Here is a 24,380-nt window from a genome sequence, read left to right on the forward strand (position 1 = left end):
ATGCCCTGTACTTTCTCAAAGGGGAAAGGACAAATCTCTGCAAGTCATTGGTCCAAATTCCAAGCAAAGTCAATTTTGTTTATATTTGAAATTGAATTTGTTTTATTAATTTTTAAAAATAAATAAAATATTTTTTTTAATAAAATAAAATAAAAGTCCTGTCCCTTCTCCAGAGAAGTGATTGGCAAGAGGGTGTGTTTGTCTCCTATGGTTGGAGAAAAATTAAATTAAAAAAAAAAGAGAGAGAGAGAGAGAGAGATGTTTTGAAGTCACATGGAGGTGATGGGGTATATTCATACAGGCAACATCAGTGGAAGGTCCAAATCAATGATGGAGGGTCAAGATGGGCCATCGAAAATATTGTGGAATAATTGAACATAATATATAACTTTTAAAAGACAGGGTTCTATATGAAAGTTAAAAGAATGTTATTTCTTACAAAAGATATTTTCAACTCTCATACAAATTCAAACATGTAGATCATGAAAAAACAAAAAATACCAATAAAAATTATTTTCTCATATTTGATTTTAATATAACAAATATAAAAATAAATAAATATAATTAAAATTATATATATATATATATATATATATATATATAATTTCTCTTTTTCTTCATCATGCTCGAGCATTCAAAAGCAAACTATTAGACAATTTCATAATTAGAAGACAAAAATAATTCAAGAATTTTAAAATTAAAATCATTCAAATTTTAAAAAGAAAATAGGTTTGAGATTTTCATAAATATCCTGAAATGGAAGCTCTAATGAATAATGAATGTTTTTTTTAATGAAAAGAAAAACATATGACCTTTTCGGGTGCAATGAAGGTGGAAGAAGAGTTTCAAAAGAACAAAGAAGGTGAATGATGTTTGCTCGTGAAAATTATCAAGAACCGTTTTTAAAAAGGAATTCTAAACTATTTTTAATAAAATTCTATTTAAGAATTCAAATATAAAAAAATTCAGTTTCTTCAACTTGTTCTATACCATATACTCATCTACAATGCAAATAAATTTAAAATATTTTTCTTATTTCGATTATTACTCAAAATATTCTAAAAATAATAATTGAACATATCAAACACGCTTTTTGAGTTAGAAGACTATTTTTTATTCTAAAAAACATAAACATGTAAGAATTTTGAAGAACAGCTTCCAAACATAACCATAGTTTCCCTTGGTTAAACTTTCATCGTTACCAAGATTGGCCTGCCTTCTAGCAGAAGCCTAAAACAAGACATTATGCCAAACAAGGCCTAAGAATTCACCCAAATGCTTTTCCCAGACAGATATTTTAAGACATTCCATTCTCTTGGCAACAATAAATCCCCATAATCCAACATCTGCAGAATGCAAATCTAAATAACAACTTATCCAAAGGAAAAAGGAAAAAACTAATGTTCTATAAGCATCACAAGGGCCACTCAATGTTGTCCAACCATCACCAAATAGTTCTATAAGCATTTGCATGCAAACTTTTCTTTAAATTCTTCATCAAAAATTCCAAAAAAAAGGGGGGGATTTTCTTTTCTTTTTCTTTTTTTTTCTTTTTTTAACTTTTTTTAACTTTTTTTCAAATGGGTATTTGAAAAGTCTACAGCCAACACAGGGATGTTACCATGCTAACAGAAAATGGACTACAACAAAACAATTTACAAACACACAAATGCCCTAAAACTAAATCCTCGCAGCCCCATGGAAAAAAGGAAGCAAACAAACTGAATAAACAAACACATTACATTACAGAGGCCCGAGGCAGACGCCGTTGCCCACCTCTCAACTCCAGGGGCCATTTTGATTTGCACTCTTCCAGACCAATCTGAGCAGATGCCCTAAAAACGGTTGTGACAGCTCCCCCCTTCAATGAAGAATCAACCCTCAAATTTATGATATGATATAATTATACAAAAAAAGAAACAACACCTTCAATATGATTTTTCTTTGTTTACTGAGATCACTCAGCTTCAATGCAGTTGGCTCTTCAGTAAATCCTCTTTTTCTTTAGTGTCTTATCCATTCGAGTCTGATAATAGAGCAAGGACATCACTATCAACAAAGTTTGACTCTACTGCTAGCTCAAATGGGGTTTTGCCTTCCCCGTTTACAGCTCGCGGGTCTGCTCCCCTGCAATTGGATTGGAAACCCATTAGTAGTGTTCCATAGGTGAAGAGGCCATTGCAAAGAACATGTGAGCAGCTCAAAAATAAGACATCACATATGTAAGAGATGGCAATCGACTCACAACAAGGGTGTCAAGGTGTATCAACTGTCTAAGAAATGTCTGAAAAGGGTGGGGGAGGGGTGGTGTAAAGTTGGTCACTGTCCTCAGAAAACAAGGGGAGTGGCAGGACTGTTGTAAAACTTCAAAGAAGAAAAAATAGAGAAAATAGGGAGCATCATCAATAAGTCTATTTCAAAAAATTTGTATCTCATTTGGCCATCCTTCAACTCCATGTTGTATGTATAACTTGGGACATAAACCATGATTTTTTATTATTATGTATTAGTTGCCACTTTGAATAAAAAGGCGTAAAAAAGAACCCATAAAAGCAACATTTCAAACTCCTTGATTAAGGAGATTCGGCTGTCCCCCACCTGATGAATGTTTTTCTCACATAAGAGAGATAATATCATTTCTAATGATTTGATTGTCAATTTGTGATTACTAAAAGTTTTATTTTGTTGCTTTTAGAGCGAGATCAATGAGATAAGATGCCTCTAGCTAGGTTGCAATATTCTCCAAGGCAAGAACACCAAAAATAAAGAGCAAATGGCAACCTAAGCCAAAATTGTCAACAGAGATAATGTTATTGTAATTTATAACCATGATGAAGCAAGGATTGGTAGATCACCTTGTGAGAAGCAGTTTGGCGAATGTAGCTTTGCCTCTCAGAATACATCGATGGAGTGGCATCTGACCTCTTGAATCACAAGCATTTATGTTTGCTCCATACTGTAGAAGAAGCTCTAGCATGCCAATGTCTGCAGTTTCACAAGCAAGGTGAAGCAGGGACCACCCATCAAAATCCTCCATGGTCTGGCCTTCACTTGTACTTGCTGCATTCGAAGAGCTTACAGATGACTTGTCAAATGAATCCCCTGTCAAGCACCTAGAGCTGTGGTCAAGGTTTGTCTGCTCTTGCAACAGCATTACTTTGGCAAGGGTTAAAGAAGAGTTACATAATGTTTGCTCATACACAACATTCACATCGGCTTCAGAGTTAACAATGTAACGATATACTGCTTTCTTGTCATTAGTACGAACAGCATCCCAGATTTGTTGTGTCACTAAACAAGGATATTGATTGTCTTTTGGCTTGCGAACAAAAAGCTTTTCTGCATACTGTGATCAGAAAAAAAAAAAATCATAAATTCACATCAACATATCTAGAGCAGATCCAAAAAGAATCAGCAAGCAGGAGGAAGTGGGCAAGGACTAGGAGAGTATTGCATACTCTTAACAGCATAAATTCAGACATCCAATGCAACTCTAGAGTTTCAAGACAACCAAACAAATACGGAAGACGTCATTTAGCATATAAAACCTTCCTATGTAACCATGTTTCTATCAGGATGGGACTGGGATTAACTGCATATTTTGAGGGAAATCACTTGAACCCAAGTTGCAAGATAAATGATATTCAACCATTCAGCTCTGTTTTTGGTCATTTACTTGTATTAATTGATTAATGATCACTGAAGAAAATGTATAGCTTCCTTCCCTATTGTTAATAAAATTTTCTTGCTTACTTGTCAAAAAGAATATTATCACTGAAGAAAATCACATAAAAGCATTTAATGAAAACCGACAAAAGAAGGATCTGATGCATTTCATGAATGCCAAAGAAGGATTATGATATATTCTAATCAAAAAAGAAGAAAAGGAAGAAAGAAAAGACTAGCAACTCAAGTAGTGAACCTCTAAACCAAAACGGTGAAAATTTTAAAATAAAAAAGTATTACCTTCATTTTTCATGATAAGCACGTATACATCTTAAAAACATGCAATTTAGTTCAATTCACTAAACTATCTACAACACAAGCATGCAATTCTGGAATAATGCAAAATATGTATCTGGCTATTAAAAGAAAGCATAAATGTTCATTGAACAAATAATCTCTGCTTAATGCCTTATGCAATCATTTTCAAGTAAGAAGAAAGTTTCAAAAGGAAAAACTCAGTAGGATTGGATAATAAAATTGTCGCACCTTTGCATGTATGTATTTCTCCTTAATTGAAATAGAATCAGCATGACTTGGCTTGCTGATAAAATGCAACTGTGGTTTATCTGACTTGTATAAGCTTCAACACCAGAAAAATCAGTCAAAGTGAGCAGCACCCAGTCAAAAAACCAATCAAAAAGAATTCTAAATAACTCCAATATGAATTACAAATTTCCACAGGATGAACAAACAAGAATTAAAAAAAAAAAAAAATCACTTTTCAATAACAATGGGGATCATTTACCCTGTAGGAACAAGATCAACCTGAAAGGCATTTCTTGATTGCAATAGTTCCTCCCAAACTGAATTAGCGAAGGTATTGCCCAGAGACTGAAACAGAGTTAATACAGAAGGCTCCCACACTTTAACATCAAGTGTCAGCGATCTTACCTGCAATCAAAATAAACCAACCCAGAATCTCAGAAAATATGATTGCCTACCCAAATTAGAAATACAAGAACAAATGACAATACGATACTAATCATACAGGAAACCAGAGTATGCAACAAGCACTCCATCTGTCAAATATCCTTTGGATCCACTTGGTATGGCACAAGGAACAAAATATTGAGCTTAAAAAAAATATGAAGATTATAGATGGCGATATTTATGTGAATATCCATCTCAAAATATTTCCTAATATATTTTAAATATTTATAGATATCAAAGGAGATAATCATGTTGAACAATTAATCGATAGTTCTAGATACTGGAGATATTGATGGAGGTGTCTACATATCAAAAGATACTCTTAATACCATGGTATGGAATATGTGTAAGTCTAGACCAATTAGCACACTTACAACTATTCTTTAAAGGACAATACTCTACCCTTACTGATAATTTTTGCTGGACTATAAAGCTAAGTGTGAAGTCCAATTAGAACTCGATAGAATCTAATTGTTTTAATTTAAGTTTTATGTGTAGGCTCTTCGCCATTGAGGATAAAAATATTCATTGATGAACAAGAAGAAACTGTGATGCCAGCATGACTCACAGAAGAAAGCAGCCAATGAAGCAAAGGGAAACCATGTAGCAGTTGAACTTTGACAACTTACCTTTGATATATGTACACCAAGATTACGATGAACACCAGAACATTCAATGCAGACAAGAACACCAAGATTTAAGGATGCCCAGTCTGGTTCAGGTGCCCCACAATCAGCACATTTATCATTCCCACATACTCTTCGCAATACATCAATTGGCTTCTCGGATTTTATGCAGGACCGTATCTGTTGCAAACCTTTTGATGGGCGCTCATGATGTGCAGTGGCTGAGCTCCTCTCGGATGTGTATTCTTCAACTGCTGTGTGATCGAAATCAGTACTTTCATATGAACTACTCTCACTTGCAGAGCGGTGATGACTGCTTCCCATTGGACTAATAGGCAGACACTGAAATATAATGGATACAGTCATCAAAATGACCACAAATCAAAGGCTAAATAGTCATGCATACATCTGCACTAATTACCCTCTCAGGAGCCTGAGAACTCAGTAATGAAGCAATAACCCCTGTTATCTTTTCAATCCAATCCATTTGGTCCAGTGCACTCTCTGCCTGTGCTGACAAGCAAATGTACAACATTAATGAGCACTAGTGAGAAAAAAATCAATAATAACACTTAACAATTCACCATTCCATCAGTATTTCACAGAACCATCAAGCAAAAATACAGTTTCAGGTATCAAATAATTTCAAAGAAGTAAACTGAACTTCATGAGTGCAACCTAAGCTGTAAGATTTACCTGCAAAGTATAGTTCTTCGTTGGAGAAATAATCCTGAAACAAAACCTGAGATCTGACTGATCAGCATCAACCTTTATTGTTGATGTCAACAGGTTCACTGTGTGATGAGCAACAGATTTCTCGTCATGTACTCCACCATGATAATGGGAAGAAAGCCACCGACTCAACAGTCCAGAACCAAGTTCAGAACTATTCCTCTGACCTGAATGCTGACTGCCAGATCCCTACATAAAAAAGCTCAATGATAAGTATAAAAGGCAGAATCATACCTCAAGACCAGAATGGACTTCAAAACCTCCATGTTGCAATTTATTTTCCAAATAAATTACTCACAGATGGTTTGCTGTTCTGTTTGCGATAGTAATATAGCATTCCTCGGCTATCAAGAACAAAAAACCTTCTTTTCCAGTCACCTCTCAGGTTTGAGGAGCGTTTTGAGAGGTAACCTTGTCGGATGGTTTGAACCTGAAATATTGTTATTCAGACACGGAAACAAAAAACAACTAGAAATACAAGGAACATCAAGAAAATAAAGAGGATCTATAAAAGAAGTTCCTTTTTTTTTTTTTTGATAAGTATCTATAAAAGAAGTTCCTTAATAACTTATAAGCTTCTTCAGACCTTTCCCTTGGCTGCAGATTGCATCACAGCCTCTATCATTTTATGTGAGCTTCTGCCAATGGCTTGTATACCGTCTCCATTAGGAGACCCATTAGAACCATTTGAAGGCCACCTGCTTTCTCGATCAATCTGTCTTTTGAACTCTTGCATCTTTTCATTAAGGGCTGCCTGTTCATATTTGGACCTTTCTCTTGATTGTTGTGCATAAGTCAAAACCTGTCAACAAATGAGAGCCACAGTGATTCATTAGTTCCCAACTATAAATAGAAAAAGATAAGCTCAGAATTGCAAGAATCCTTAAATCATGAATTCCATTAAATGAAACTTCTACTTGGCATCACTATACAAATCCCCTTTTTCCCATTCTGCCCTACCTAGATCATACTAGCACAAACCTCACACTTCATAGTTCCCAACTACAAATAGAACTAAACACCACCACCACAGCATCACTCCAGATTTAAAACAATGGACTGTTCCCCTTCAACTCCTTTATACGCCTTTGGATGATTGACCTAAGACAACATCACTTTTGGGATAAAAGCACTGATGTTGACCATCCCCTCTTTTCCAATCTCCCATTTACATAAATTAATCATTTACAAAGTACCAAATCTTCCTTATCCTGAAATATTTTGACTGATATAGAGCGCATTTGCATGTTCTTACACATAGAACTACTAAGATAAGGATGCAAATATAACATCTTATTCAGATTTGTAGCCTGAGACACAGCCCACTAATCGCCATGTTTTATAATTTCCTGAGGAAAAGGAACCAATAGTTTTAAAGTCAGGCAACATAACATGATTGACTTGGAGAATTGATTCACAGTCTAAAATAATATTAGATTATTCTTATGTTTACTCTCACCTCAATAGACACCATGGTGGATAATAAAATATATGCTGAAACTTAAAAAACTTGATACCTGTGCCTATTGATGGAACTGCATCCAAGAAAGCTGCATGTTTTACTCTTTCGTATCCTTTGATAATAATTATTATCATATCCCATTCATATAATACATTTTTAAGCCTTATGAAAACCAGAAAATTAAGATTTTATAATTCTGATCTGTAAATTTATATGATGATTATCCCATTTTGTCATTGCAATCAGTTTTATCATCAGAGGTTAGGAAGATACCAAACTAGCCCATCAAAGTTTCACCCCTTAATACATTGATCAGCATTGCTTTCTCTCAACTGTTCGAGGTTGTCAACATGAATTATCACTTGTCATTTCAAGAGTCATGCCGTAGTTTTAGCAGGATAATCTAAGGCCCTTTTTAGCACAGTTTGGGCCAACCTAAAAGCTCTTCCTGGCTGTTAAAAAGGGTCTACAAGAGATTTGTGGCTTAAATGCTCTATTCAGTAAAGATTGAAGTGCTAAATGCTTCTTCTTCTTTTTTATTCGATAACCGAGGAACCTTCCATGGCCAAGCCCTTAGGACTCTCCATGGGGACCCAAACCTCAGGGTGATGACCACGCCCACAACAACCAGCACCAGGTAAATCAGGGTATTTAACCAATGGCAAGATTCGAACCCACGATCGTGCGCCTCTACCACACATCCTAGCATTTGCCCTAACCAACTGGGCCACCCTAGCGGGCTGAAGGGCTAAATGCTTTTGTAAAAGAGTCCTGGAAGAACTTCCAGAATTTTTTAAAGAAGCATTTCACTAGAAGCTACAGATGCACCAGTTGGGCACTAAGTCTCTCTTCTAATGCCACTAAATCTCTGTGAAATACAAAAGCATCAAGCAATCCAATCCAAAACCGATGCAAGTCGAGGAACTCCAATCATATTCCATGAAGAACTTTTGATTGGTCTCTTGAATGATTAAAATGTAACAACTGTGGCAACCTAAACAGACTTTTAAAGTTGAACAACCAAATTATATATTGTCCTAAGTAATCAAGCAAAATATAGCATATTTGTATAAAAAATAAAGGCAAATATAAACACAAACCTGATTGATATAAGGTTCCATTTGATGCAACAGCTCATACCCCTACATGTAACAAAGGTTCAGGAGTAGCATCCAAATGGTTGATATCAAAAGAACAAAGAAGTCCCAACATATGTATGTGTAGTCTACCTGCTTGAAGTAGCGAAGGTGAGCATCCATTGTCCCACTAACTGCTTCCAAGAATTCGAACCTTTTTTTTGCTTCAACATTAGAAAGAGTAGTTACCTGGACAGAATATTCCAAGTTATAAAAGCTCAGATGTTATTAACTTGGCACCATAATATCCATATCCAGATCTGGAAATTCAAGTTGACAATCATGCATAGAACATTAATTGCAAGAATCGTACATACCAGATTAAAGCGAGCTTGCTCAAATGTAGATCTTGCATTATGAAGCTCCTGGAGTATCACTAAACTACATTAGAATTTAAAAAACACAGATATGCAATACAAACTCTTCTGGAATCATATATGTCAGAATGACTAGATACATCACTTGCTCAGCCAAAAATGGATAATATCACTTTCAAATTAACATTGAACAACACCTCCTCCAGAACAGTAGCTATATCACTTTTTGTGCCTTTCCTCAGCGACAGATACTTCTCACGAGCCTGAGACAAGAATATTCGATTGTGATTAAGAATCACACTCATATTAATTTGAATTGACTTGAAACATGAATCTCAAATCATGTTCATAATGCAATCTATTTGGTCAACCTATTAACTATTAAATCCCAGTTTACACAGAAGAATTGCAGCACACTTTGCAGGTCTTGCCTGATAAATTAATTTTATTATTTTTTATAGGAAAATAAAAGTAGCATTAATAACACCAGAAAAGGGAGCATTGTACTGGTAGATGGGACTTATATTTTGGTTGGCAGGAGCAACATAGAATCTGGACAGATTCACAGTAGGTGTCCAGATTAATAGAATCTAGTTTAGTCAATGTTTTGTGTATATTGTATTTGTATCTTGCAAAAAATTCAGGTCTAATTAAGTGAGGAATCATTTTCTTCTCTCTTCCTCTCTTCCACTCACATGGTATTAGTGCCTGCCACCATTCGTTTCATAATCTTTATATTCCTTCTTCTTCTCTTTTTGCCCATTTGTTTTTGCAAGGACAAGAATTTCTGAAAAAACTCCTACCGAAACAGCCCAACAACCTAGATCCATCAACCATTATGTGAAGTCTTATGGATTAAAGGACTACTCAAAAAGTTTAAATTAAAGCCTAAAGAACCAATGAAGAGTTATTGTGATAATAAAGTTGCAATCAATATTGCACATAATAGCACCTAAGGAGAAGTAAAGAAGTGTTCACTATGTATACAAAGATGCCAAAAATCGAGGCGAGAGGAACACAAAAAACAGCAACCATGCCTTATTTATAGCTTAATCACTCCACCAGGTCCAAGATAGACAAGGAGTGGTCTCATATAGACACCCTAACCCAATCCAAGAGAGTACATGAAAGACTGTTTAATAGCTTGGTTGCCTTCCTCAATATTCTTGAATGCTCTCTTATTTCTCTACCTCCATAGAGTCCAGAACAAGCATAAAGGAGCAGTTTTTCAAGCCTTTTTTTGTTCTTTCTGACAAAAGACCCATGCCAACACAAAAAGGCACCTCACTAAAAAGTATATCACCCAATAGACACCAAAAGGGGAATAAATCAGCTGCCACAAAATAACTGCTTTTGAACAATGGAGTAGGATGTGGCCAGTCATTTCTTCTTCTTCCTCACACATATAGCATCTATTTGGGATCATCCACCCTTCTTTTTGAGTTGGTGTAAAGCCAGAATCCTACCTCATGTAGCTTCCCATGCGACAAAACTAATCCACGATGGCACCCAAGAATTCCAAACATAACTGTTGAATATAATGTATATATAGTGTACAGTCTTTCCTTTTTTAATATAGGTTACATGTATGGTAGTTAGTTCTCCTAGGCTTGTATATATATATATACTTCTCAATTGTAAGTAGTTAATCACATGAATGAGAATTAAGGTTTTTCTTCTTTCTCTCTCTCTCAACATGGTATCAAAGCCAAGGGAGAAAACCTAATTCTTTCCAGTTTCCCGTGTCATCAACTCCGGAAAACCTTCCGGTGACCGTGTTTCATTCTGGTCACCTTCCCCATCTCCCAATACTTTCCGGTCAGTCGGATCGTCGTCAGAAAACACTCACCGACGGCAAAATTTTCCGGCGAACTTTTCCGGAGAACTTTCCGGCGACGTCTTTTTCCGACACCGACCATACCAGAAGGAGCGCCTAGAGGAGATCTCCAACTTTTGTGAAGGCACCGGAACCAAAAGCTCACCCACGCGCCGGCCACACGCAATTTTCCGGCCGACGCGTGAGGGCGCGTGAGGCCTTTTCCGGCGACGCGCCTCCTCCTCCAGCTTCGCCTGACGCCGACTAGCCTCCCTACATCCCTGGTTCTCCCATCCGAGCCCTACACGTACCTCTTTTGGGGATTTTTGTCTCCGTCGGCCCTCCAAACAGTCTTTCCGGCAAAACTCTAGCTACTTTTTCTCCACCCCAATCCCTGCACGTGCCTTGGGAAGTGTTCTTCTACCTTTCTGGTGGTACCACGCCGCGATCTGAGGTCGTCTCCCTTTTTCGGTGGTGCCACGCCGCAATCTGAAGCCGTATTAGGGCTCTCTTCGATCCAAACATACTTCATTCTCCAGATAAGTGGATATGGCTACTAAAACTTCCATTTTTTCCTCTATCATATCTGGATCTCCTATGATTACTTCGGAAAAATTGGTTGGCAGTGAAAATTATCTTTCCTGGTCTGCCTCTGTTGAACTTTGGTTTATGGGTCAAGGATATGAGGATCACTTGGTTACCCAGGAGGCAGATATCCCTGAGGTTGACCGCGTACAGTGGAGGAAGATAGATGCACAGTTATGTAGTGTATTATGGCAATCGGTTGATCCCAGGATTCTTCTTCATCTTCGGGCCTACAAAACTTGTTTTAAATTTTGGACTCAGGCCAAAGGATTATACACGAATGATATCCAGTGTCTTTATAAGGTGGCTTCTGCTATTGTCCATATCAGCCAACAGGACTTGGATCTATCTACTTATATTGGTCAGATTGCCTCTCTTAAGGAGGAGTTCTTGACTGTGATGCCTCTTACTCCTGATGTTGGGGCTCAACAAACACAGCTTGACAAGTTCTTCATGGTCCTTACCCTTATTGGCCTCCGTCCGGATCTTGAGCCTATCCGTGATCAGATTCTTGGTAGTTCATCAGTTCCGTCCTTAGATGATGTGTTTGCTCGCCTCCTCCGTATCTCGTCCACTCAGACTTTGCCATTTGATAGCACTTCAGATTCTTCTGTGCTAGTTTCTCAAACTACCTCTCGAGGAGGACGCAGTGGTACCCGAGGTAGAGGCCAACGTCCTCATTGCACCTATTGCAATAAACTTGGCCACACTCACGATCGTTGCTATCAGTTACATGGACGGCCTCCTCGCACTGCCCATATGGCCCAGTCCTCTGATTCTCCGCTGCCTCAACCTCCGAGCTCCTCCGCATCTCAGACATCTCAGGCTTCTATTGCCTCTGTTGCCCAGCCTGGTAATGCCTCTGCCTGCCTTACCCACACATCTTCTCTTGGACCCTGAATTCTAGATTTTGGAGCTTCTGATCACCTATCTGGTAATAAGGATCTTTTCTCCTCTATTACTACTACCTCTGCTTTACCTATTGTTACCTTAGCTAATGGTTCTCAAACTGTGGCTAAAGGTATTGGTTTGGCCCTTCCTCTGCCTTCTCTACCTCTCACTTCTGTCCTTTATACTCCTGAATGTCCTTTTAATCTTATTTCCATCAGCAAACTCACTCGTACTCTTAATTGCTCTATTACCTTTTCTGATAAATTTGTGACCTTGCAGGACCTGAGTACGGGGAAGACGATTGGCATAGGACGTGAGTCTCAAGGCCTCTATCACCTCACCTCGGATTCATCTACTCCAGTTTGCATTTCCACTGATTCTCCTCTCCTCATTCACAATCGTCTAGGTCATCCTAGTCTCTCCAAGTTCCAGAAGATGGTCCCTCGTTTTTCCACTTTGTCGTCACTTCCGTGTGAGTCATGTCAGCTTGGGAAACATACTCGTGTCTCGTTCCCAAAGCGTTTGAATAATCGGGCAAAGTCTCCTTTTGAGCTTGTCCACACTGATATTTGGGGTCCTTGTCGGACTGCGTCTACTTTAGGATTTCAGTATTTTGTCACTTTCATTGATGACTATTCTCGATGTACTTGGTTATTTTTAATGAAAAATCGAGCTAAGTTATTCTCTATTTTCCAGAAATTTTATGCTGAAATCCAAACCCAGTTCAATATTTCTATTCGTGTGTTACGCAGTGACAATGCCAGGGAATATTTTTCAGCCCCATTTACTTCGTTTATGTCTCATCATGGGATTCTTCATCAATTTTCTTGTGCTCATACTCCTCAACAAAATGGGGTAGCTGAACGTAAGAATCGACATCTTGTTGAGACAGCTCATACTATCCTCCTCCATAGTAATGTTCCTTTTCGTTTTTGGGAGGACGCTGTTCTTACCGCTTGTTATTTGATTAATCGTATGCCCTCCTCTGTCTTACACAATCAGATTCCTCACTCCCTTCTCTTCCCTGACCAACCACTTTATTTCCTTCCTCCTCGTGTCTTTGGTTGTACTTGCTTTGTTCATATTCTCACTCCTAGACAGGACAAACTTTCTGCCAAAGCCATGAAGTGCCTCTTCTTGGGATATTCCAGACTTCAGAAGGGTTATCGTTGTTATTCCCTTGAGACTCATCGATACTTTATCTCCGCTGATGTCACCTTCTTTGAGGACTCACCATTCTTTTCCACCACTTCTGAGTCTCTTCCTGTTTCTGAAGTCTTGCCCCTTCCCATTGTCTCCCCAACTGATGTCGTGTCTCCTCGACCACTTCAGGTTTATCATCGTCGCCCTCGTGTCGCTGCTCCTCTCCCTTTTGCTGAGGCACCTGTTGACTCACTTCCTACCCCTTCGGCTTCTCCTGCCCCGGCTCTGCCTTCTCCTGATGATTTACCCATTGTTATTCGAAAAGGTACTCGCTCTACTCGTAATCCTCATCCTATTTACAATTTTTTGAGTTATCATCGATTATCTTCACCCTATTCTGCTTTTGTTTCTGCTATATCCTCTGTTTCTTTTCCAAAGAGCACCCATGAAGCTCTTTCCCATCCAAGCTGGCGACGGGCAATGGTGGATGAAATGGCTGCTCTGCACTCTAATGGCACTTGGGATCTTGTTGTTTACCCTCTGGTAAATCTACAGTTGGTTGTCGTTGGGTCTACGCAGTTAAGGTTGGTCCTGATGGTCAGGTTGATCGCCTTAAGGCCCGCTTAGTTGCTAAAGGTTATACTCAGGTTTATGGTTCTGATTATGGTGACACATTCTCCCCTGTTGCCAAGATTGTTTCTGTCCGTCTGCTTCTCTCCATGGCTGCTATGTGTTCTTGGCCTCTTTATCAGTTGGATATTAAAAATGTCTTCCTTCATGGTGATCTTGTCGAGAAAGTTTATATGGAGCAACCTCCTGGTTTTGTTGCTCAGGGGGAATCTGGTTTAGTGTGCAGGTTACGTCGTTCTCTATATGGCTTGACACAATCTCCTCGAGCATGGTTTGGCCGTTTTAGCTCTGTTGTTTAAGAGTTTGGCATGCTTCGCAGTACAGCAAACCGTTCAATTTTCTATCATCATAACTCCTTGGGGCAGTGTATTTATCTGGTTGTTTATGTGGACAACATCGTCATTACAGGTAGTGATCAGGATGGCATTCAGAAACTAAAGCAATATCTTTTTACCCACTTTCAGACTAAAGACTTGGGGAAACTCAAATATTTCTTGGGAATTGAGATAGCTCAATCCAGTTCCGGTGTGGTCCTTTCCCAAAGGAAGTATGCTTTAGACATCCTGGAAGAAACCGGTATGTTAGACTGTAAACCGATAGACATACCTATGGATCCGAATGTCAAACTTGTACGAGGACAAGGGGAGCCTTTAGGAGACCCTGGGAGATATCGACAACTCGTAGGTAAATTGAACTACCTCACCATTACTCGTCCAGACATTTCTTTTCCTGTGAGTAGTGTTAGTCAATTCCTACAGTCACCATGTGATAGCCATTGGGATGCTGTAATCCGCATTCTTCGATATATCAAAAGCACACCAGGCCAAGGTGTGTTGTACGAGAACAGAGGTCATACTCAGGTTGTTGGTTACACAGATGCAGATTGGGTTGGCTCACCCACAGATAGACGTTCCACTTCAGGGTACTGTGTTTTTATTGGAGGTAATCTGATATCTTGGAAGAGTAAGAAACAAGATGTAGTGGCCAGATCTAGCGCTGAAGCCGAGTATCGAGCTATGGCTCTGGCAACATGTGAACTCATATGGTTGAGACATCTTCTTCAAGAGTTGAGATTTGGAAAGGATGAACAGATGAAACTCATCTGTGATAACCAGGCCGCATTACATATTGCATCCAATCCAGTCTTTCATGAAAGGACTAAGCATATTGAAGTTGACTGTCACTTCATTAGAGAGAAGATCGCATCAGGATGTGTTGCTACAAGTTTTGTTAATTCAAATGATCAACTAGCAGACATCTTCACTAAATCTCTCAGAGGTCCTAGGATTAAATACATTTGTAACAAGCTTGGTGCATATGACATATATGCTCCAGCTTGAGGGGGAGTGTTGAATATAATGTATATATAGTGTACAGTCTTTCCTTTTTTAAAAAAGGTTACATGTATGGTAGTTAGTTCTCCTAGGCTTGTATATATATATATACTTCTCAATTGTAAGTAGTTAATCACATGAATGAGAATTAAGGTTTTTCTTCTTTCTCTCTCTCTCAACAATAACCAAAAGAAAAACCTCCACCATTCCATTTGAAAAAGAAGAGTAGAAAGGCTTAACTGAAAATATGTCACTCATTAAGTTCATCTAAACAAATTTATCTTCCATGTCCCTCCTAATGGACTACTTATACAACCTCCCAAAGAAGGCTTCCACCTCCTCTTAACTTCCAATCATAAAACCATCTTGTAAACCTAGGATTCCAACTACCCTCCTCCCACACCTCAGCAACCCATGCATCCTTAGAGGAGGCTATCAAGAAGAGCTCCATGAATAACTTTTTTTTTTAAGACAAAAGAGCAATAGATTAAAAAACCAAAAAAGGCTACACAAAGTACTAGAGCTCTATGAATAACTCCTTCAAAGAAGTCTTGTCATACCACTTATCCTTCCAAAATTTCACCTTATCCCATTACCAACCCTAAAACCAGTTCTACCCTTAAAGACATTCCACCCACTCCAAATTGCCTTCCACACTCCCAATTCATAACCTTACCTCACTCCTCTAGAGTACCAAACCCTTCTTCCTCCCCAAAAAGAGATATGAAGTAAATTGACAAATTGGACAAAGTACTTTTTTTCCCAATTAACCTTCCTCTTGATAGCCACCGTCTCTTCCACACAATGAGCCTTCTCTAAAATCTTTCCTCCACCCCATCCCAAACCTAAGAATGCCTAAAAGGGGCCCCCAACTAGAGGCCAAGGTAAGTGATGGGGAGATTACCGACCCTACATCCCATATCTCTAGCCAATTCCTCCACATTAATCGACTCACTCTTCTCCAAATTGATTTTTAGAAACAATATAGCCTCAAACCGCATGAAAGCCCAACTCAAATACTCTATATGCCCTTTTTGAACATCACAAAAAATGAGAATCATCAGCAAATAAGAGGTCAGAGACCTCCATCTTCACGCCCCCTCTTCCCCTAAGAAGCCTTCAATAAAGCTCTCCTCCTTTGCCTTGATAAGGATGCAAGAAAGGACCTCCATAGCCATGATGAAGAGGTTAAAGGATAGAGGGTGTCTCCTTGACTTAAACCTCTAGAACCCTGAAAAAAACCCAAAGGGTCTCCTTGTCCCATTCACCAAAATAAAGCAACACAACATAGAGATGCGTCATTTGATCCAACAGACCCACTTAGAAAAAATTTAGAGGACAGATTTCCAACATTTATTAACAACCAAACAAGAGCTTGCAAATATCTTCACAAAATGAATTTCAACAATCATGCCTGAATCTACGTTGGTAAGCTAGAAATACGCTACATCTGTACACCAGCTTGAGAGAGTTAGCAGAAGCAACACAAAATCTGTCCAGAATCAAAAAGTCTATCCAGATTCGTAGAATATAGCTTAGTCAATGTTTTGTGAATATTTGGTAGGGAGTAGATCATGGAATAATTCTTGGGATTGAATGACTGTACATTAGCCTTTTTTTTTTTTTCCTCTAATAGCTGTACAAATCGTGTATTTATACCTTGTATAACTTTTCTAGCTTAATTAAGTGAGGAATCATTTTCTTCTTTCTTCCTTTATTCCACTCACAACCTCAAATCATAATTCTTGATTTCATTCAGAAAAGAGAGCCAATGAAAGGAAATTTATTGCTAAACTTCAGGGTGATACAGCGGTTATAAATTATTTTCAAACAACACCATTTACCACAGACAAAATTTATTCCATTACAATAATGAGAGACGTTACACAAAGTTGTTCTTGAATGCAAGAGAATGACATTGACCGTAACCACAAAATTTCTAAATAGCAGAAATGTGGAATGCACCTGATCATATAGGAGGCTAGCTTTGTCAAAACGCTTTCTTGCTTCCTGCACTAAGACAATATCCCTTATAGCAAAAACTAAAGAAATTTGCATGAATGGGAGAAAATAAAACTAAGCACAGTTTTAAAGAAAATAAAATTATATATTGAATATACCTCTTGCATAAATAGAGTTCAATAACCATATAAGATTTTATGCATGTGACAATTAGAAATACAACTACCTTGACATCATGCAAATCAATATTCACAAATTGTATCAACCGGTCATTTAGCATGTGCTCAACCTGAAAAAAAAGGAACAATTAAAAAATATTAGACAAGGAACAACCTCTTAACATCAAATTAAGCATGCAAAAAAATCATTTTCAGAAGTGGAAAAGATAAGCAACTGTCCCATATAGCTTGATTTTGACGGGAAGGTACCATGCTCCAGATCTAACATTGACAGTGGAATGTTACTGTGACAACTAAAAATTTTGAATGTGAAACAGACGTTTTTCTCCTATCATAGGTCTATAACTTGCAACTTTGCTCTTAACATGTGCAGAAACTGCAAACTCATCAAATTAGATTACCCTAATATCATGATATAAGCAAGCTAAGACACATTTCCAATGTAAATCTTTTCATCAATGAGGGCGTTTTGTGTTGTTTGGTTTCAGGATTCTCCCCACCATTACTTCAATGGGCAGAAAGGAATTAACACACCAGAGACAGAAAGAGAGAGAGAGAGAGAAAATAAATATATTTGGTTCCATATGAACATACAAAAATTATTTATGAATAAGATAAAAATAAGCTGCTTTTAATTGAAAAAAATGTTAAAAAGGCAAAAGCTCAGGAGAAGACTTTATGCAGGTGTGTAACCTCCTTTGCCTTTAACAAAGCCAAAGGAAAATGCATTTCATCCCATTTGTTCTTTTCTTTCTTTTCTTTTGTGGGGTAACTCAACAAATTTTTTATCTGTGCAGCCACATTACCATCTAGACAAACCTTCTGAACAGTATAAAGGAAAATGCACATCAAAAAATACAGGCACGCTAACGTGTGAAGTCAAGTCAATGAATGATCATCAGGCTTCAATTTAGTTTCTAATCGCACAATGCAGGATTGGCATTCTTGCATTGTGGGATTAGAATATTCAAGCTAGGGTAATTGCACCTCAAATGCTATTTTCTGTTCATTAAGCATTCCCAAAACTGAAACTTGAAACTTCTTACAGCCTAGCTTTAGACACAAGAGCTGGCACTTGTGCATAAGATTTGAGAACTCTAAAGAGGGAAACTAAGTCACAAAGAATTTATGCTTAAATACCATTCAAATGGATTGGCAATTCATTGAACTGCAAACCCAAAACCATCCAGAGAAAATGACAGAGAATTTCTGCAGACATAGTGTTCGAATCATAGTTTGGCATGGGTGGTGCAGGATAACATTTTATCAAAATCAAGTAGCATTGATCACTGGACAGCAGTAAAACTGGAAGCTTTCACCGAAACAGAAAGAAAATATTATCTTTACCTGGGAGCGAAGAACTTCCTTGTATGTCCCAATCTCTCTCAATGCAATAGTGAATTTGGTCATAACAGGGCCTGAAGAAACAAATAGAGATTTCATCAACAATGCCAGTAAATTTCACTTATGAACAGGCCTTCTAGGAGCTAGTACCATATCATGCAATTTCCAGTTAAAAAAAACACTATCGTGTATGAATGTCAAAGGAGCCAAGGAAAAGATGAGAAGTCTAAGAAGTTCAAGTTTGATAAAAGAAAAAAACATTGAGCAAGGGTATGCACTTCGTATAATCTCTCATAGACTTCCACAAGCAGATCTACTTACAAAAGGGGCCAAATTTTAACCAAAAGTTGAAGTCTAAAACCTTTTATAACTCAATTTTTCTGATTAATTTAACTTCGGTAGTCTGTATGCAAGGTTCAAAAAAATTCAAACTTCTGTAACCTTCCAGGAATCGATTCCACCACCATGAAAGACAACACTGAATCCAAAGTTAAAAGGTTTAATAGTTATTTGTTTCATTCAAATGTCCATCAGCTTTGACTAATGAATTTCAGTTACAGGCTAAATGCATTTTAATCCAACCAAGAAGATTGATACTACAAACATGGTTCCAAAACTGTACAGTTTAAACTGCAATCAACCTGTTATCAATATAAATTCCTCTATGGAAGTTCACCCATGGTTTCAAATGCATGTACAAGCAATACAGGATATATAATTACAAGCAAAAATGTGGTTTCAAATTAATACAAAAATGGTTCTAAAATTCTTTTGGCTTCCATAAATTTTCCTAGATAATTCCATATGAGGACATAAGTCCATCCAATAGGAAGCTAAATTTTAATAACTCAAATACCTAATATTGATGTTGTCCAACTCAAAAAGAATAACTTGGTTCCTTGATTATGAATTCTATCAACCTCCACAATTAATTCCCCGACAGAGTTAAAATTCTTAACCTTTCAGGCTCATTGCAGAAAAGCATCATACATTTACGTTAAAGTCACTCTGTTTCATACTCCACACAAATGTGAAACCAAAAAAAGCCCTAACATTGCAGCCATGCAATGCAAAAAACCATTATAATTAATTCTACATTCTACTGACATGGAAGAAAGCAAAAGCGAAAATTTCTAATGCATTAAACTTCTTCAATTATATGAAAGTAGGAATAAACGGATCAACTTTTATCTGCATTCACACTAACAAATAAGTTCCAAGATAAAGTTATGATAAATAAACATACCTCCAAAAGCCACACTAATAGGATCATTGTGTCCTCCACCAAAAGTTTCTAGAGCACTTGCAAAAGCAATGTCCCCATCATATCCTTCCCCAAGCCCTTCACTGCAATTCAGAGAACAGAGACAATTGAAACCATGACAAGCATGCTATGTGGAAAGAAATGTTGATTTCATCCATAAGAAACACCAAAACTGAATAACAAACCAGTTATCAAAAGCTCCAGCAGTTACACTTAATATTTATAAAAAAACCAAATCAACAAGCTATCACTAATTTTGACCATGAGTTAAGCTTAGCATGAAAATTTGGGTAGCTAATCCTCATTGCATAATAGAGCTTATCAAAAATAAATGAAGAAATAAAATCCTCAATGCATAAAAAAATTAAATTCGAAGTACGGGTGGAAATTTCAAGGGATACAGCAAACAGCACATTTTGCCAATGTAATTTGAAAAAAAAAAAAATCATTTTAATTTTCCATATTTGATCTTCCTCTTATCATACTAGGTTTATCACAAGAGTGCTAAATCTAAGCTGGTTTGATATGCATCATGAATCCATTACTTAACAACTTACACTTGTGGGTTAACCGGTCATTCACTTGATGAAAAGGAAATTCTTCTTATTGTTAGATCATGATACTTCCCACAAATCAAATTTTTTTATCAATGTAGGAACAATATCACTGTTTTTAAAACCTCTCCATCTACTCATTCCCTAACTTATTCAAACCACATGCAAGAGGAGAGCACATGTGAGGTGTTGAACTTCTGGAAAACTCTTTTTAAAACAAATAGAACTCTTTCATCAAAGGAAGAAAAAGGAGAGGTAAAAAAAACAAAGATGCCAAGAAGGTAAAATAGAGAACTTCTGGAAAACTAAAAACACCACATTACATGTCTATATAAGTAAAGAAACAGAGTTATGTAAGGATGCCAATAAGCATATAAGATTATCATACAAACATCTCAACATACTAAAAATTACAAATACTACTTGCATCGTTACAATGATGTCAAATTAACTTTCAAAGTAGAATATCACCAATATTGTTAAAAGACAAAAAAAAAAGGGGGGGATGAATTAAAGAAAAGTCATCGATTTTGAAAATTTGAGGATATAAGTCAAATACCTCAATTGGGCATAATCATCAAACTTATTTAAAAGTAAACAAAAATTTGCATTCATAAACCGGGGAAAAGTCAGAATACATCTAAAATTATAGACATACGTGTATTTTCGACATCCTTTGTAAAACTTCAGACTTCTCTCCCTCAATGATTCAGCACTTTCCTCCAAGCATTGTATCTGTTTCATGAAAAAAGCCCCCACAGTCCAAAACACTTCAGCAAACATTCTAAGTCCATAAAAAACCAATGTAATCATGAACACATACAAGTTCAGTGCCCACCACCAAGACAGTATATTAGACGATGTCTGATATCTTAAGTCCAACACAGCAAGAGGCAAAAAAATAAATAGCAGTGTCCTTTGTATAACACTGAACAACTCTATCTCATAGGGATATTCAAAAGGCAAACGTATCACAAAATTAATGTACTTAAAAAATGAGAAAGGCGAATGCAGCTTGAAACAAAATGAAAAATGGAAAATCCATGAGACTTTTTATACCAGGAAATTTAAGAAATGATATGTAAATCATAAATACTGATACATCACTTATGACAGGAACTCCAAAATATCCTTATCATGCTATATGTAAAAGTAAACACATCATTTAACAGTACATGTTCTGAAAGTAGATAGGTAATTCATTAAACCCAAACAGCATACTCTTAGGTATATTTGGACTAGCAGGAGATGAATAAAAGCTTAACCAGCATGGCAAAGGGACATATTAGCAAAGGTTGGTATTGTTTCATAAAATATCCACAACACTGGTGCCTCTTTTTCTCACAATTTTTAAAGTTTATGCTGCAGTCAACAACAAATGTTACCATCCACAGACAAATTTATAAAGCCTTAAGCAAATGAATTAGTTCATCATGTGCATAAATAATATGTTCTTCTCTAGGAAAAACGAAAACTACCTGCATAAATTCCCAAGCCAATCATACTTATTAGCCATATGATAACTATTTCAAAATATATGAGTATATGGTGCCTTTATATAAAAGAATATTCCAATAAGCTTCATGATTCCTTGTGAGTTTTAACTCAATTGAAGAGCCTTATAATGGGGCCTAGACACATAACTAGCATTTTATAACCCAATTCGTGCCTAAGAAAAGATAGTATGATATGACCAATCCCCACTTGGCAAAAGCAAAACGCTTTAAATTGGTGAGAAATAAGCTCAATGAAAGGTGTTAATCCTACCTTCATCTTATCGCTGAACCCAGAGATTTCTGTGGACTCAGTCAATGATTAAGTCTACATTACCTTGATCAAGATCCAATCAAGTGGTAAAGTTTCACCTCTACCATCAGAATCTCAACTCGAATTTGTTTGAGCACTTGATGCAACCTAATGTTGCATTTCTGAAGTAACCAGCTAAGCTTTTCTCCAGTTAAGTCCTGAGATTCTCAAAACCTTGCAACCATTAGAAAGGCAGAAAAGCATTATCATATCTCCCAAAGTTTCATCTGAATCTGTGCCAGTATGAACTCTGATAATTAGGCACCCCGCAGACTTTGTAGCCATGCTCCAATTTATCTTCTTTAAATTCTCGAGTACTTAGCTGATCAAAAGGGGAGCTTTTCCACAAATTCAGACTCTCGACTGTGAATAAACTAGAACAAAATAAGATTTTTTTTTTTGGAGGTTATATACTTGTATCCAACAAAAATAAACCCTATGGCAAATTAAGCAGTACTCACAGGTGTTGATCGTACTCGCTGCAACTAAGAAATCTCAACCTTTTCTATAAACCCAACCCACAATCCTTTCGGATTCCACGAATCTGAGGAATAGTTATCCAAACCGAAACTTAAAATCAGAAGGTGTCATGTCGTTTCGGTTTTCAAAAAGCGAGAAACTCAACTAAACCAGACCAAGCCATACCGTGTACTATACTCGACTGAGTGGAAATTTTTTATTTTCTCAAGCCCGAAAACAATTCAACACACCGATTCCTTTTCTATTCCTTCCCGAGCAACCAAACAGAGCAAGAAAAAAAAACACTAAAAAAAGTAAACAAAGTTCACAACAATACTATTCAGGTCAAGATATTTCAGCTGAAAAATCCAAGAAAAGAAAACCCACATACAACAAAACACGAGCATTGCTTCCCTCACCTGCTTCCGAAACATAGGAGAGTCATCGAGCTTCGCGAAATGCATCTTCGCTACCGAGATTCTTGCTCGAACACACTACAAATCTCAATTACCATAACACCGATATTCGATCTTCACCCCTAACATCATCAGTCATCAACAATCCACTCCATCAAAACAAGATCTCCCATTCCAGTCCGATCTCAACCACCATCAAACCCCAAAACCCACAAAAAAAACAACCCAAATTCCAAGAAAATAACAACAAAAAAATCCTCCACCGAACCAAGAAAAGCTCGATTTCACAGCATTGGGAGCTTCAATTTGAAGTGTTTTCCTTCTTGTTGTGTAGCTCCAAAAACCTAGAAGATTATTTTAAAAAAAAAGGAACAAAAAGAAAAAACCGAAAAACAGCTGAAGAAAACAAGAGAAAAAAACCCTAGAAGAGGCAAGAGAACATGAGATTTAGCAGTAGCATTAGAGAGAAGTGTGAATGAAGTCTCGGGAATTGAATGGATCCATTAGAGAGTGATTTTTTTTCATTTTCATTTACCCTGTAATGTCGAAACCATGTGTTTGGAGAGAGGGAAAGAGAGAGAAAGACACAGACATAGATAAAAGCGAAAACAGAGCCTTTCTCTGTATTTCCCTGTCCCTTTTCTTTTTCTATTTCCTGTTTTTTATACTTTTAAATTTTATTTTTTTTTTTTTTCTGTTTCGGGGCCAGTTTAAAGGATGTTTTCTTGTGTTGCACTGACCACTCTGCCCTTTATACTAAAATCCATCAATTTTTTTATAAATTCGCTTCCTCCCCCTTGTTATTCTCATTTTTTCATATTAAAATTATTTACAACCAAAAATATCCTTTTAAAAAATATTCAAATAAAATATCCTTTTATTCACAATTTTTTAAAATCTAAATAAATACTTATAATATATTTTAAATAAATACTTATAAATGATTCTTCTAAAAATACTTTTAAGTGTTGGAGTAGGGTGAGTGTCATAGAGCCGACCCAATTCGATCCAACCAAATAAAATATCAAAAGGGAAGAAGAGTTGGCACCGAAAACCAATGTAATAAAA

General features: G+C 37.0%; 1 protein-coding gene across 2 annotated transcripts; it reads right to left on the bottom strand.

Moving 5' to 3' along the window:
* Window positions 1-1,266: 1,266 nt before the first annotated feature.
* Window positions 1,267-23,953, bottom strand: LOC100259206 (ADP-ribosylation factor GTPase-activating protein AGD3). 2 transcript variants are annotated; one of them, XM_059735927.1, is made up of 20 exons: window positions 23,848-23,953; window positions 23,316-23,733; window positions 21,290-21,366; window positions 20,060-20,160; window positions 18,817-18,887; window positions 17,517-17,579; window positions 17,294-17,338; window positions 9,127-9,192; window positions 8,930-8,977; window positions 8,706-8,801; window positions 8,577-8,618; window positions 6,601-6,816; window positions 6,313-6,444; window positions 5,979-6,203; window positions 5,704-5,790; window positions 5,286-5,624; window positions 4,472-4,617; window positions 4,213-4,306; window positions 2,856-3,346; window positions 1,267-2,127 (listed from the first exon to the last, which is right to left on the bottom strand). In XM_059735927.1, exons 2-20 carry the CDS (start codon window positions 23,358-23,360, stop codon window positions 2,013-2,015), a joined length of 2,499 nt encoding a protein of 832 aa, XP_059591910.1. In that variant the 5' UTR covers window positions 23,361-23,733; window positions 23,848-23,953; the 3' UTR covers window positions 1,267-2,012. The 2 variants fall into 2 exon arrangements, with proteins under 2 accessions (XP_059591910.1, XP_010657245.1); XM_010658943.2 differs by having other exon boundaries at window positions 23,316-23,656; window positions 23,848-23,950.
* Between the last annotated feature and the right edge of the window lie 427 nt (window positions 23,954-24,380).

This window comes from Vitis vinifera, chromosome 1, assembly GCF_030704535.1.
Source record: "Vitis vinifera cultivar Pinot Noir 40024 chromosome 1, ASM3070453v1".
NCBI lineage: Eukaryota > Viridiplantae > Streptophyta > Magnoliopsida > Vitales > Vitaceae > Vitis > Vitis vinifera.